The sequence below is a fragment of the Melanerpes formicivorus genome, unplaced genomic scaffold, assembly GCF_026170545.1.
Source record: "Melanerpes formicivorus ecotype bairdi unplaced genomic scaffold, bMelFor1.0.p_v2 SCAF_11, whole genome shotgun sequence".
NCBI lineage: Eukaryota > Metazoa > Chordata > Aves > Piciformes > Picidae > Melanerpes > Melanerpes formicivorus.
The window spans coordinates 9608649-9622161 of NW_027142363.1; the positions used below are offsets into that span (position 1 = coordinate 9608649).

Sequence of the window (13513 nt, forward strand, 5' to 3'; positions counted from 1 at the left end):
TTTTTCCCCACCCCCTTCCCCTTACACTGGATCCAATACAGGTTCCCTTGAGTTTAGCAGTAGCTGGGCTGGATGAAAAGCAGAAGCAGACAGACACTGCTGTTTTCAAGGAAAACAGTGGAAGTGCTGGGTTTGCTGGCTTTTTATTTTGTGCCTAACTTTGCCTGATGTGGTGCAAAGAGCTAGAATACAAAATGAAACACTGTAAAGGCCTTCCAATTTGGGCTTTGTACTTTGTATAGCCATATATATATCTGTATATATCTGTATATGTATATAAACACTGGAAAGATTGAAAAAAGTAGGTTTTTTAATGGTTCAGACTTCATAAACCAAATCATACATTGTTTCAGCAATATTTGTAAAGAGACACACAAGAGTTTCTCTAGTGCTTTTACTTAAACATAAGAAGCTGCATGACAGAAGACCCACTTGCCACCCCGACAACTCAAAGAAACTTCATTCACATGTAGAGAACTCCCATTTACTAGAAGCCTGAACTTGCTCCCATTGAAGCAAAGGGTAAGACTCTACCAGCTTTGGTGGTAAATCACCGAGGCACGCGTCATGAACTGCATGAATCTGTGCAAAACTAGTTTGCTGCCTGACTCCTTTAGAAGCTGGTACAGTGTGGTTTTTTTTGGTCCACAGACCTGTGTGACTTGGTAGAGAGAATTTTCGGAGGGAAGTGTAACCAAGAACTTTGAGGTGTCACAAAACTAAAACTCCACAACTTCTCCAAGAAGAAGATGGTAGCAGAAAAAGAACAGACATCCATACAGCGTGCAGGCAGGGGTACACAGATACTCCCGGTTTATGCAGAAAGCCTTCTAAATGAACACACACACAAAGTAACCAGTGCCATACAGTATTGTAAACTCACAAGGCGTACTTCCAACGGTAACTTTGAAGCATAAATTAAAAGAGAGGAGAAAAGAGACGGACAGATACGATAGCAAATCATTTTAAATATAGAATTTGCACAATTGGTATTTTAGTTAAATAAGAATAAATAAATTCATTACATCCGTTCACATACCAGTTGTAAAAACAATAAATTACTTTCTTTTTTTTTTCAGTGCTGTGTTGCCTTTTTTTTTTTTCATTTTTTCTTTTTTTTTTTTTTCTTTTACAGTTGTGATAAATCCACAAGATTATTCCCTCTTCCCTTGTGATAAAACTGTTTCCACAGGAGGGCAGCTCAATTGAATGTCTTGCATGCGCTAAGCCCAAAGGTGATGGGCTTTGTTTTTTGGCGACAGTATGTCTCGTTTGAGAAGCTGGTACTTTGAAAAGCACTGCTGCTTAGATGTCCAGCTTCACCTACGGGCACTGGAAATACAGCCCAAAAAGTCAGCAATGAATTTGACAGTGAGGATGGCGGATTTCTACCCAAAGAGCCATACTCCAGGTTTCTATCCCCTAGATGCACTTTATGAATCCTGTTTGGCAACACTCGGCAGTAATGTAAACAATAACAACAGCGTGAGAGACAAGGAGTTCAGTTGAGAACAGAAACTGAAATGATAGTTACACATCTTGCACCAACTTTTCATTCATCAGCTACATGGAATATCTGCAACTGACAAAAGTGAGGTTTGGAACTGGAGTCTGATTACAACAAAACAGCTAAAAGCGAGTGTCGGCTAGAGCAGGCCGACCTAGTGTATCTTACACTTTGAGAGCTACTTTCTTGGTCTTTGCCCTTTCATAATATAATGGCAACTGCATTTTTGCATGTTAGTATGCTTCATTACTACACTCATGAGAGGGAAAAAAATCACTCCAGTGGTTTGTTGTCCTGCTTATTTATTCTTTCATAAATAAACTCTTTCTATCAAAAGGTACTTCTGATCCAAGGAAGCTTTACATTTATACCCGTCTATGGTATTGCTCTTCTGGAGCCTGAACAGCAACCAAAAGCTTTACTCATCTCGTTGAATATATAATAAATTATTACTATTATGCAAACAAAAGCCCTTGCACATTCTGTCTCTGTTTTGATAAACACAGGGGGAAAAAAAACAAATGCCACTTAATACAGCTGTGTGTCTAGACAAATGTTAAGACTACGCTGAGGCACATCAAGTCTCCTTATTTTCTCTCTCATGATGCTTTGTATTTGTTAGGAACAATTTTGAGAGGTTCCAGAACATGTGCAATACATAAGTAAGTATAGGAATTAGACTGCTTGAAAGGAAAATGAGACATTTCAAAGGGATCTTCTGTTAATGGATAGCGAAGGCATAAATCCTAACTTTCCTGAAATCCGAAAATATTCAGAGCCTTCATCTCAGTTCTTAGACTGGAATCAGAGATTAGGTGGGGAGGTTTCCTCAAGATCCACAGTTTTTCATTGGGTTACTCCTAAAAAGGCGGCCACACTGTTTTCCTACACTGAGATGACTAATAACATTTGCTGGTAATTTATTTTGACAGAGATGACTGTTTATGTAGAACAGGGGTACAAAAATAGATTCTTATCCAGGTTTCACACTTGTAGATGCAGCAATCCCTTGCTGTTTTGAAATCATCACATGCTTTCTAGGAGCTCACACAAACATGCCATAGTTGGAAAAACATGTTTGTGTCACCCTGGAGTGAGACCTGCCCATCTCGCTACGCACACCAACAAGCTGCTTCTCCTGATTTAATGGCTGGGATTTATCAGAGGAGCCTAAGGGATTTCAGTGCTCAGGTACCACTGACTTACAGTGTGAGGCTTATTTGAAAATCCTCCTGTAGTCTTATACTCTCCTGTGTGGATGAATGGAGGAATAAAACACAGAAAAGATTCTACTTTCTTCAGTATATCAGAACCATTTCTTTTGGTACCTTTCATCCTAGGGCTTAATTCAAAGCCTGCTGATCGAAAAGAGGCAGTTTTAACACGATTGCTATCAAGCCTCCACCTGCTACCTGCTTAAGGTGAACTGCCCATCCTTGGTCACCAGAATTTCTACCAGGATTCAGAAGTTGTTGCCAATGAAAACTATTACCAGCTAGTGCCTGTACCGTGGAAACAGTCTTATTGATATTGGGCAAGTCCCCACATCCTGATGTGGTTTGACTTCCTAGTGACCCCTCTTCCTCCCCAAAGTACAAAATATGAATGCCTTCTATAGCTTTAAAAAAACCCCAAACACACAGAAACAATAAAAATAAGACAAATGGTTACAAACTTTTGCTGGTAAGATGAATACCAGAGTTAGACATGATGGACAAAACAGTGATAAAAAATATTAACTGCTTGCTGTGTTTTTTTGACCTTTATAGCCTCTTCAGAAGATGTAGGTACATTACACATTGTTAGAGTCAAGGCAGAAGCCATAGAGAAAGTAACAGAGAAAGCAGCTGAATACAGCCTCAGAATATCTGAGTTAGAAGACACTTAATTATCTTACCTGTAATTTTTTTTTTGGTTCTCTAACTGGTTTCTACAAAATACAGTATGCCTTTGTTTGATGGAAAGAAGCTAGCAGCTATTGTTCATCAACAACAAAGACCCCAAGCTGTGACACAGCTGGAACTAGCAGGTTTATAAGCAAAGTGTACACAAATTCCCTCTAGCAGTCAGCTCCTCCTCCTTTGTCTGTCTGGCACACATACTGAGGAGTGCTGGTATTTGAGCAGTGTACATGTTGGGATCCCTGGTCTGCAAGCTGCTGCAATGCTCCTGAGAATTCACTGGTGGAAAACCACAGTATTTGTCAAAGAATAAAGATCTGCTTCAGGAAATTCCTAGCATAAAAATGATTCCTTTTGTCAAAACCTTAAAACCAGCAGCGAGCTCTTAATTTTCCAGTAAAACATCTGCAGCCCCTTTCTGAAGAGTGGAGCAAGCCCAGAAGAGCTGCAGATATACTTTGGTCAATCACTTTGCTTATCTAGTGTCTTTTGATTTTTTTTAATAGAACCAGGTGATATAAAGTGACATACCAAATGAAAGATATTTACAGAACAGCATAAAATAAGCTACTACAGTATCATGGGTACATGTGATGTTTTCTAAGGACATACTGTATTAGAGGTAGGTGAAGAAGGGGAGATGATGCTGTGACCTTCAGATATCCCAGGATCCTCCATTCACTAGTTTGTCTTCTTTTGCATTATTTTATTTTGTATGTTTTTGCAGACACAGAGGGCTTATAACAACTTTAATGCTTAGGGTTTTGACATATCAAGATCACCCTACTATTATTGAAAGCAGTGCACATCTTCATTTGGTCCAAATAGGCAGATTCTGCCCATAATTTGAGACTGTAGATAAGTACATTGAAGCCTTTGCTTCTCTCTGACTGGGCAGACCTAATACCAGTATGTCAACAATGGCTTAATAAAACCTCTTTTTAAAAAGAAGATCACAACCACAGGTTAACACTTTTTCAACAAGCACTGTTTAAATGCTGATGGTCTCTGAGAGAGAAGACATCCCTTAGCTAATTTTCCGTGCCCATCTTTGCACTGGACAGTCCTGGTGTGCCATCCTGTGTCGCACGTTCGAGAACAAGAAAGCCACGGCCCCGTAACCCAGCGGGGTTGTGTGAGCTCTGGAGTTACTTTGCTGCTGCTGCTGCTGCTGCCACTGCTAGTGACAGAGTTAGTCATTTGCCCTTGCTTCTTTGGCACGAAGAAACTATAGCGGACATCCACCGGTTGAGTTGGATCCGTCGCAAGTATCTGCACAATAAGAACCTCTCTTGTTGCAGAGTGTCCCATTGCATGCAAGAAATCGTCTTTGTGACTCCAGCCGCTGTAGTTCATGACAGTCCCGTTGATGTCAATGATTGTTTCTGAAGTGGAGATCATGTATTTTCCATTGACAAGGTACTCACCGTTTTTCTTTTTCAGGGCCAGGTAGGCAGTGAACCTGCTCTGGTCCTTATTCTTGAACTGCCGAACTTTGATGTGGGTTGCCCCTTCTGGGATCTTCACTACATCTGTGTAGCCCTTGCTGAATGAAGGGGAAAAAACAAGAAAACAGAAATGAATATTCAGTAGCTAGTGTGAAATGAGCTTCAAGTCTTGCTGCAACACCTAGTGCTGGCATGGCACACGTTGCTTCGTTTTAGTTCAGGCTCTGAACGCATCTGGCCTGAAGCTCATCTAAGATTAATGTAACCAGGTTTCACTGTTTGTCTACTGTGGTATTCCTCGTGTTCTTGAAGAAATTTCTACTGCACTTATTTCAAATTGCTTAATCTTTACCTTCGGTAATAATTTTATGTGACTCAGATACAAGAGGAATGAAAAATAACAGATAGCTTATATGTCTCAGCAATGGGTGGGAGATATGAGATACAATGCACGTCTTGCCTGCCAAAGAAAAGATAATGAGATATGTATTGGTTACAGCTGTTTCTTGCTGTCTTTGCTATAATGATGATTAAGGAAAGCATGAGCAGAGTAACAGCTGGGTAGAGGTACCTTGGGAACATTCAAAAATAATCTTGATCACTGAGAAAGAATTTGTTTACTTTGAAATTCATAAAGGCAAAGATTAATTGTCAAGTGTCTAACATGAGGTGCACCCAAATGTTTAATTCGTACCATCACAGAGTTTGCTCTGTTGCTGCTTATGAAGTATCTCAATTCAAATCTAGGGAAAGGTATTTAGCTCTTCTACCAAAAGTGACAAACATTCCAAGCCTGCAAGTGTGTTCTGGAACTTACTGATTTCTCAAGCATGCTACTTATTTTAACTTTACTGATATATAGAAACAAAATCTAAAGACTATGCATAGCTATGAGCTGGCAGCTGGATTTTGGAGACGTATTTTCATTTGTAATCTCGTGACAAAACCATTCTGCAAGTATCTCATTTCTGAAAAGCTTACTGTTGAAGCTTCTAGAAAAAAAAAAAAACAGAATGAGAAAATATACTGAAATTATATAAAAGTGAAGGGGTCTCCTCCTTTGGGATTGATTAAAGAACAGACTGTTAATTTTGGGCATTTTTGGCTGCACAAGTAGACACTGCACAGACTACAGATTAAATGCTTGCTCTATTCCCCTGCTATTTCCAGCAGTTATGGGACAATGACTAACTACTGATTTAGCACATCCATAAGGCTGATGGAATATGGTGTGAAAAACAGGCTGGGGGGGGTGGGGTGGGGTGGAACTCTGCTCTACAGCATTGCACAAATATTTTTCTGTAACAGTTGCCAAAATAACTCTGTTAAAACGTGTTACTGAAGTTACAAAATCATTTGTTAAGAAAGAAATGAAAGCAGCGCTGGAGAATTCAAGCTGTCTGCACAAAGAACTGTGTGCACAAAGAAGCACATGCAGCCTTAATTCTCCTCTTTCCAACTTGTGACAATGTGGCTTTACAGCCTTTTAAAGAAGTTCTTGGGAAGGAAGTTTTCTACAAGATTTTGCTTTGATGGCTTTAAAAGACCAAAGTACAAACAAATGTTGTTATGGCAGTTGTCTGGGTTGGAAATGCTTGTTTCCCCTCGTACGCCGAATAGTTTCCTGTATACTTTATGTATAGATTGGTTTACAAAGGACATAAATGCAGGGGCTGCTTTTTTCCAGTGGAGGAAAAGACAATTTTACTACAGCCACAGCCCTTTTCATATGTAGAAACAGTTTACACACAATTAAGATTTCATGATTTTAACGAGGGGTTTATTTTAAAGTCACATAAGGGAATTGTCTCAAACAATATTTCCAATAGAAAAAAGAAATCCTCATTGCTCCAAAATTCAATCGAAATCAAGTTAGAACATACTTGTTAGTTACAGGTTGACTATTACTTTCTAATTGGGGCAACTTTTTGAATGCAGTGAGGCTGAATTAATATTTGACTCTTGCCTCAGTCTCATTTCAGTTAAGGCACGATTTGTGTTGTGAAATCATAGAAAAAACCACAGTAGAATCTTTCCATTTCCAAGGCTATCTGTGATACAAATCTGGCCTCGCTGAAACTCATGGAGCCCCTTTAAGATTTTTGCCAGAGCCTAGATTCCAGAGCAAGGATCATTACTGAATCACATGAAGTATATCTCACATTGTCTTCTTCATTTAGACATGCCAGACATTTCACTATTTACAAACTGGAAAATATTTGGTTTCTGTAATTACTAATTTGTATGGGAAGTAATTCTTTTTGGCAGAGGCCTTTTGGCATCGTTAGGTGAGCAATCATTGCTTTACCAGGAAGAAGATTAGTTATGTTTATTTTTAGAATAAATTCACTCTTAAAGCCATTTTTGCCTGCTATTAATCAGCATGTTGAAATGCATAGAAATAAAAGGTCATTTCAGGAGTCAGATTTCAGTTTCTGGTAGCTTTCAACATGCTATGTAAGAATTTGGAAGATAAAATGAAGTTTATGTACTGTGGTGGGTTTGAGAGAAAGGCCCAGCCTTCTCCCCCCACAAAGAGAAAAATGTACATGCACATTTTTAAAAGTGGTACACTAATGCAGTCACAGATACTGAGCAGAAATTGTCAACTGAAAGTTTCTAAGTAGATCACTACAGCAGTCCTTTGAGACCTTATAATCTATATAATTGATCATTAAAAAAATGTCTATGAATCTTAAGACTTGAAGAGGAAATCAAATGAGTTCAGGTAGAAAGCAGATTTACTTGACATTGGTATCTCAGTATGAATCTTACGGCTGCCTTCAATGTGATGAGGGAAAACCATGGGGTTGCTTCCTTTCATTTTGCTGAAAGATGAACTCTGACAGAAAAATGTCTTGTGGATGATTGATATAAATATTTGATATATAAATAAAAATCCATCTGGAGAGTGATATAATGCCAATGGACATGAAAGGATATAGCAAAAGCCATACTTAAGCCTGTGTTTACTTCTGACATCTCAACTAGCCATCTGAACTCCACATATATTCAGCAGTGTAAAGAGGCATTTTGAGGGTATAATCTCTTTCAGCTGTTCAGAAGACTTACAGTTGTGCTCTAATGCTATCTGCTTTTCTCCACTATCTACATAAGGACTCCATGTCACTAAATTAGGTGTGATGTTCCTATTGTTATTCAAAGGTAGATGAAACACATTCCTCATGTGTAACTTGCTGGTACAGTATCACCTGGGAAATGCAGAGTTTCAGAGACACCTAGATTACTGACTCCAACAACTTTCAGATTCACTCCTCTCTTCCCTTTCCTCTCTGACACATTGAGATTAGCAAGCAAGCACAAGATCCTATGCCTTACTCTAGGCAGACTTCCTATTAATGGGGTCCTCATCTGTATCACTAGTACTTTATACCAGAAAACAATCTGGTACAGTGTTTTGCCAGGTGATTATTTGTCAGCTTTGGGTTAATGTTAAGAGACCAGATGTAAACATCTGGAAAGTGCTGTAAAGCACAGGCCATGTAGTTTCTTGCTCAATCTTCCTATCACAGTAAATTGCATTTAGAGACAGAAAGAAAGCAACCACATAGCAGAGTTACTATTTGCACATCAAGGTACATTTATTAATACTCAAGATCCATACCTCCTTTTGGTAAAAGTTCCCATGACTTTTGTGCAGCTGGAATTGTCTCCTCCACACACTCCACATTTGTCATACTGGAGCTTTGAACCAATGATGCCATCACAACCAGTTCTTATGCATTTTCCCCGGACGCAGACTGAATTACTGTAGGGTCTACACTCAGTACCATCAGTTACCTAGGCAATCAAATAGCTGTTAGTTAAAGTGCCATGGAGAAGATTTGCTTTTGTGACTCTGTCTGGCAAAACCCAGTTACTTACTCCTCAGAACAGAGTGCCTACCCTAAAAGATGAGATGGAGTTTCTTTTAACACTCCCAGTGCAAAAGATGATGAGATTTAGCAATGGGCTGAAAGCAATGACAGATAACTCCAGTGTAAGACACTAAAATGACCCTGGCTTTAGTGCTAATTTTGCAGTTCATTAGTAATAACAATAACAGTACTTGTAGATAACCTTGCATTTGACCTATCTGCATCTAAATGTTACCTTTGTAACATTCAGAAACAGAAAACTGCAAGTATGAGCACAACAGATGTTTCAGTTCAAACTGCATCTGATATAGGAAACTGACCACAAGTCTCATCTATACTAATTGGTTGATAGTACTCTATTAATTGGATCTGTAAGAGTTACTCCAGACTACCTTAATATAACTGAGGGGAAAACTTATTCTCTTACTTGTCCTTCTCCCCTGAAACCCCCAGAATGACAGATGACTCTCCAGGCAAAAAAAAATCTTTACCCACTACTGAAAACAAATTAGTGCAGAGCACATTAAGAGGCCCATATTTTTCATGAATGCACTTATTGAGATGTGGAAAAACTTACTGCATGTTAGAGGCTAATCCTGGCCCCAATGTATAATCACTGGGTCAAGCTATTAAACCTAAGCGCATAGTTAAATCTCTGAATCATATGATTAAGTTTTTTTCCCCTTGTCGTAGGAAAAGTTTTCTAAGATAGAGGACACTTCTCAACTGGAGCATGAAATCATGGTTAGAAATGCCATTACCTTCTGAGAAAACACCACATAATAGCCAGTTCCTTTGGCTCGGCAGGTAAGCTTGCAAACATCTCCAGGAAGAACTCCAGCGTACTTGGGGACCCATTCAACAAATGTCTTGACGCCCTTTGCATCAGACTGATAGCCATTCCTAGCTTCACACTGCTCTTGTCGAAAGGATTTAGCTGCAGAATTATTCACATCATTAGTGACTATTTCAGACCATGCTGCAAATGTCATCATGCCCATCTATTATTCCAATTTCTTTTGTACATAATTTTGAAGTTACATCACCCAGCATCCTTCCTTAGAACTGGCCTTCAAATCATTCGACTGGTTTAGCTTGCAAATCTCCCCATGACATAATATGCACTGAAGGATTAAAGTTTGCATTACACAGTTTGTGGTAGTTTCAGGCTGTGCCTGGAAAATTTTCCACAGATCTTGAACAGAAAATGGTAGAATGTAAACAAATCACTATTGGATGTGAAAAGGAAAATAATGCTAGGTCCTAAAACACTACTACCAAAGTTGGTCTGTATAGTCTGACTTTTTCTCCTTTCACTTCCTCACTCTAGCAAATACTAACTTGTGCTTCTGCTGGCTTTGCTGACCTTGAATGCATTCTTCTTGTGGCTAAGCATAACAAAAAAATTCTCTGCTCTTTCTCTTTTACAGGAGGGTAGGGAGAGAGAGCAGGGAAAGGGAAGCTATTATTAGCCCCCTGGTTTTGTCCAGGGGGGTTCTTGTGCTGTTTGTAAATTGTAAACACCTGTAAATATTGTAAATATTGTATATTTTGTACATATTCATTGCATTTTGTTTTAGATTGTAGTTTTGCTTGTAAATACAGCTTCATTTGCTTCCAACTGAGCTGGTCTGGCAATTTAATGCTGGGAGGGGAATTTTCAACCTACCACGCAGTTCATTTTCCAAGACTGAAATTTCTTTTCATTCAACTGTCCTTTCTATGTAGCATCAGCATGGGGATGGGGGAAGAATTATAGTATTGTATCAATGACTGATGTCTTGCCTTGGTAAATACATTTTGGAGGAACTAGCATGGACCTTTGTTGTTCCCTTTCACAGAATCATAGAAGCAATAAGGTTGGAAGAGACCTCAAGGATCATCAAGTCCAACCTGTCACCCAAGACCTCATGACTACTAAACCATGGAACCAAGTGCCACATCCAATCCCCTCTTGAACACCTCCAGGGACAGTGACTCCTCCACCTCCCTGGGCAGCACATTCCAATGGCTAACAAATCTCTCAGTGAAGAACTTTCTCCTCACCTTGAGCCTAAGCCTCCCCTGGTGCAGCTTGAGACTTTGTCGTCTTGTTCTGGTGCTGGCTGCCTTTCCCAGCAGATGTTCAGTATTTACTATCTATGAACACAGAAGCTGAAGCCTGAAGGTACTTACCATTGACTGGGCAGGGAGTGACATTGCAGGAGCGGTAGATGGCCCTCTTGCCAGTGCAGTACCGGCCATTATTTCTAGGAGCTGGGTTATTGCAGTGTCGGTAAGCAAACTGAACTCCTCCACCACAGGTACGGGAGCACTGTCCCCAAGGTCCCCAGGACCCCCAGTTACCATGGCTTGAAGCCTGAAATATATGGAATAGTAAGGAGGTAAGGACATCATCGCAGTGTGACTAAAAGTGCTGTATCTCAAAGACACTGCTAATGTTTTCCAGGCGATTCCTCTGTCATTTTAACTGGGGAGAACTGATCTCAGCAGACTTCTTCCTCCCAGGAGAGTTGATTTACATCTTTTACCTGCACATTGCTGACATCTCATTTGGCACTGTGCATGCAAAGGCAATACTAAGTCTTGCTCTGCACAGCTGCCTTCAGTCTGTTTCATAGAAGACAACCACACACCAGGAAAGAAGCCCCTAGTCTCATGTGCTGCTATCTTGTTTATTGCTCTTCTGACTAATAGGCTCCCTTAAACTAGCTCCAGGGTATTTGGCTCCCAGAATAGGCTCATAAGGCTAATCTATGATTAATTAAATGCAATTATTGTGATGTGTAGGTATTGCTTTGAATTACTGGCAGGAGATAGAGTTGTCAGACACAGTTTGCAACTCTGCTAAATTGGCTACCAGGAAGAATATTGTATGCATAAGCATAGAGTTTCTTAAAATAGGGTGTTAGAAGGGCTGGAGCTTGAGCTGAATGATTCTCACAGTTTGCAATTATCTTCAAAGCTCTACAACTCCATATATCTTCAGTGGGTACAACAGAAGGGGCACTGCTACTTGTCTGCCCAGTAAATTTTGAAGTATTTGAACTGTGCAGTCCACAGTTCTCATGAGCCTGGGGACTCGTGAGGTGTATAAAATTGACAGAGGGGACTCTGTCACTGGAAGTACAAACATTTGTGTTCCAGAAATTACATTCTGGATGAACTTCATCCCCATTTCTCTTCACCAGTTAGAGCCCCAAGGCCTTTCAGATGAGGGCTGTAGGTTAAATTTACAGTCCATTGCCAAGAAGTCAGGAAACTCAGAATGGGTCTTTGACAGTCTTTCCACCTGTCCTGAGCCCTGACTTACTGAATGTGCAAATGCTCTATTCTGCAGGGATGCTCCCAGATTTCCAGGAATGAAAGCTTTCATATTTCAAGAAGAAAACATGCTTCATGAAACTAGGTGGCATTTTTCCTGTATCACCAATAACACTTCAATTACATGCCAAAAAAAGAATAAAGCAGCTTTTCAGTCTGACCTCCAAAAAGTCCCTTTCGTTTCCACAAAAATCAGCACCTTAGAGGATCATGCCTTCTAAAATTCCCTAAGTTCACAGTTGGTAACTTACTGAGTAGTATTTCTTCTTGGTTTTGTCAACACATTTTCCCTGGAGGCAGATCCTTCCTTTTCCACATGGTGTTCCCTCCACAGCAGGCAGTTTCTTCGTCAGGCAAACCATCTGACCTTGGCGCACAACTGCACACCAGAGGCGAGAGCACACATCCATACCGGGACACACTGTGTATTCAGGTCCAAACGCCAGTTTGCACTGACGAATGGCATCATAGGTTTGTCCTGGAAGCTCCTCAGGGCCCACGATCTGCTTCCTTGGTTGGTCCAGCAAACAGTTACCTGAAAGAGCAAACCAAGCTTTTCTTACTCATTTGCTGGTTTTCTCTGCTGTGCTTCACAGTATCGTAGAATCGTTCTACAAAATCATTTCAGTTAGAAAAGACCTTTAAAATCACTGGGTCCAACCATGAATCACAGAACATACTTGGTTGGAAGAGACCTTCAGGTTCATCCAGTCCAACCCTTGACCCAGCACTGAAGAGTCAACACTAAACTATGTCCCTAAGCGCCAAGTCCACAGGCTGCTTAAAGACCTCCAGGGATGGGGATTCCACCACTGCCCTGGGCAGACCATTCCAGTGTTCTATAACCCTCTCTGTGAAGAAATATTTCCTAATATACAGCTTAAACCTCCCCTGGTGCAGTTTGTATCCATTTCCTCTTGTCCTGTAGCTTGCCACCAGGGAGAACAGGCTGTCCTCCTCTTTGCTCCATCCTCCCTTCAGGTAATTGTAGAGAGTGATAAGGTCTCCCCTCAACCTCCTTTTCCACAGACTGAACAACTCCATATCCCTCAGCTGCTCCTCATTCAAATTAGGCAGACCAATAATAAGTTGGGCAGGCAAGTAATAGCAGAGAACCTCATTGTCGTGGGTCACACTCATTCAAAGGATGCTGACATGAACAGAAAGGCTTTCTGAGGTGTCATCAGATTTTGGCCAAGATCTTTCTACTGCAACCGTGTTCTCCCCCAGCAGTGATCTATGTATTGAGCTGCCTATTTCCAGTCTGAGGGTGTAAATGAGTTTTACTCAGGTCCCTTTGGCCTCTCATCCTGGTTTCCTTTATTTGAATTGACTCTGAGCACTTTCTACTCTATCAGTTTGTGATTTAAGGAATGAGAAGACTCAAGGCAAAGTAAGGAAAGTTGCCATTTGAATTTTGAAACAGAATGTTAGAAATGCTAAAGCTTCTAAAGG

General features: G+C 40.3%; 1 protein-coding gene across 1 annotated transcript in view; it reads right to left on the reverse strand.

Moving 5' to 3' along the window:
- Positions 1–290: 290 nt before the first annotated feature.
- ADAMTS5 (ADAM metallopeptidase with thrombospondin type 1 motif 5) overlaps positions 291–13513 on the reverse strand; it is a 48729-nt gene continuing 35506 nt past the window's right edge. The window contains exons 4-8 of the mRNA XM_068144475.1: positions 12310–12593; positions 10910–11093; positions 9496–9671; positions 8482–8657; positions 291–4954 (exon numbers count right to left, since the gene is read on the reverse strand). Of these exons, the coding sequence (XP_068000576.1) occupies positions 4375–4954; positions 8482–8657; positions 9496–9671; positions 10910–11093; positions 12310–12593 (1400 nt within the window). The 3' untranslated portion in view covers positions 291–4374. The remainder of the gene's footprint in view (positions 4955–8481; positions 8658–9495; positions 9672–10909; positions 11094–12309; positions 12594–13513) is intronic.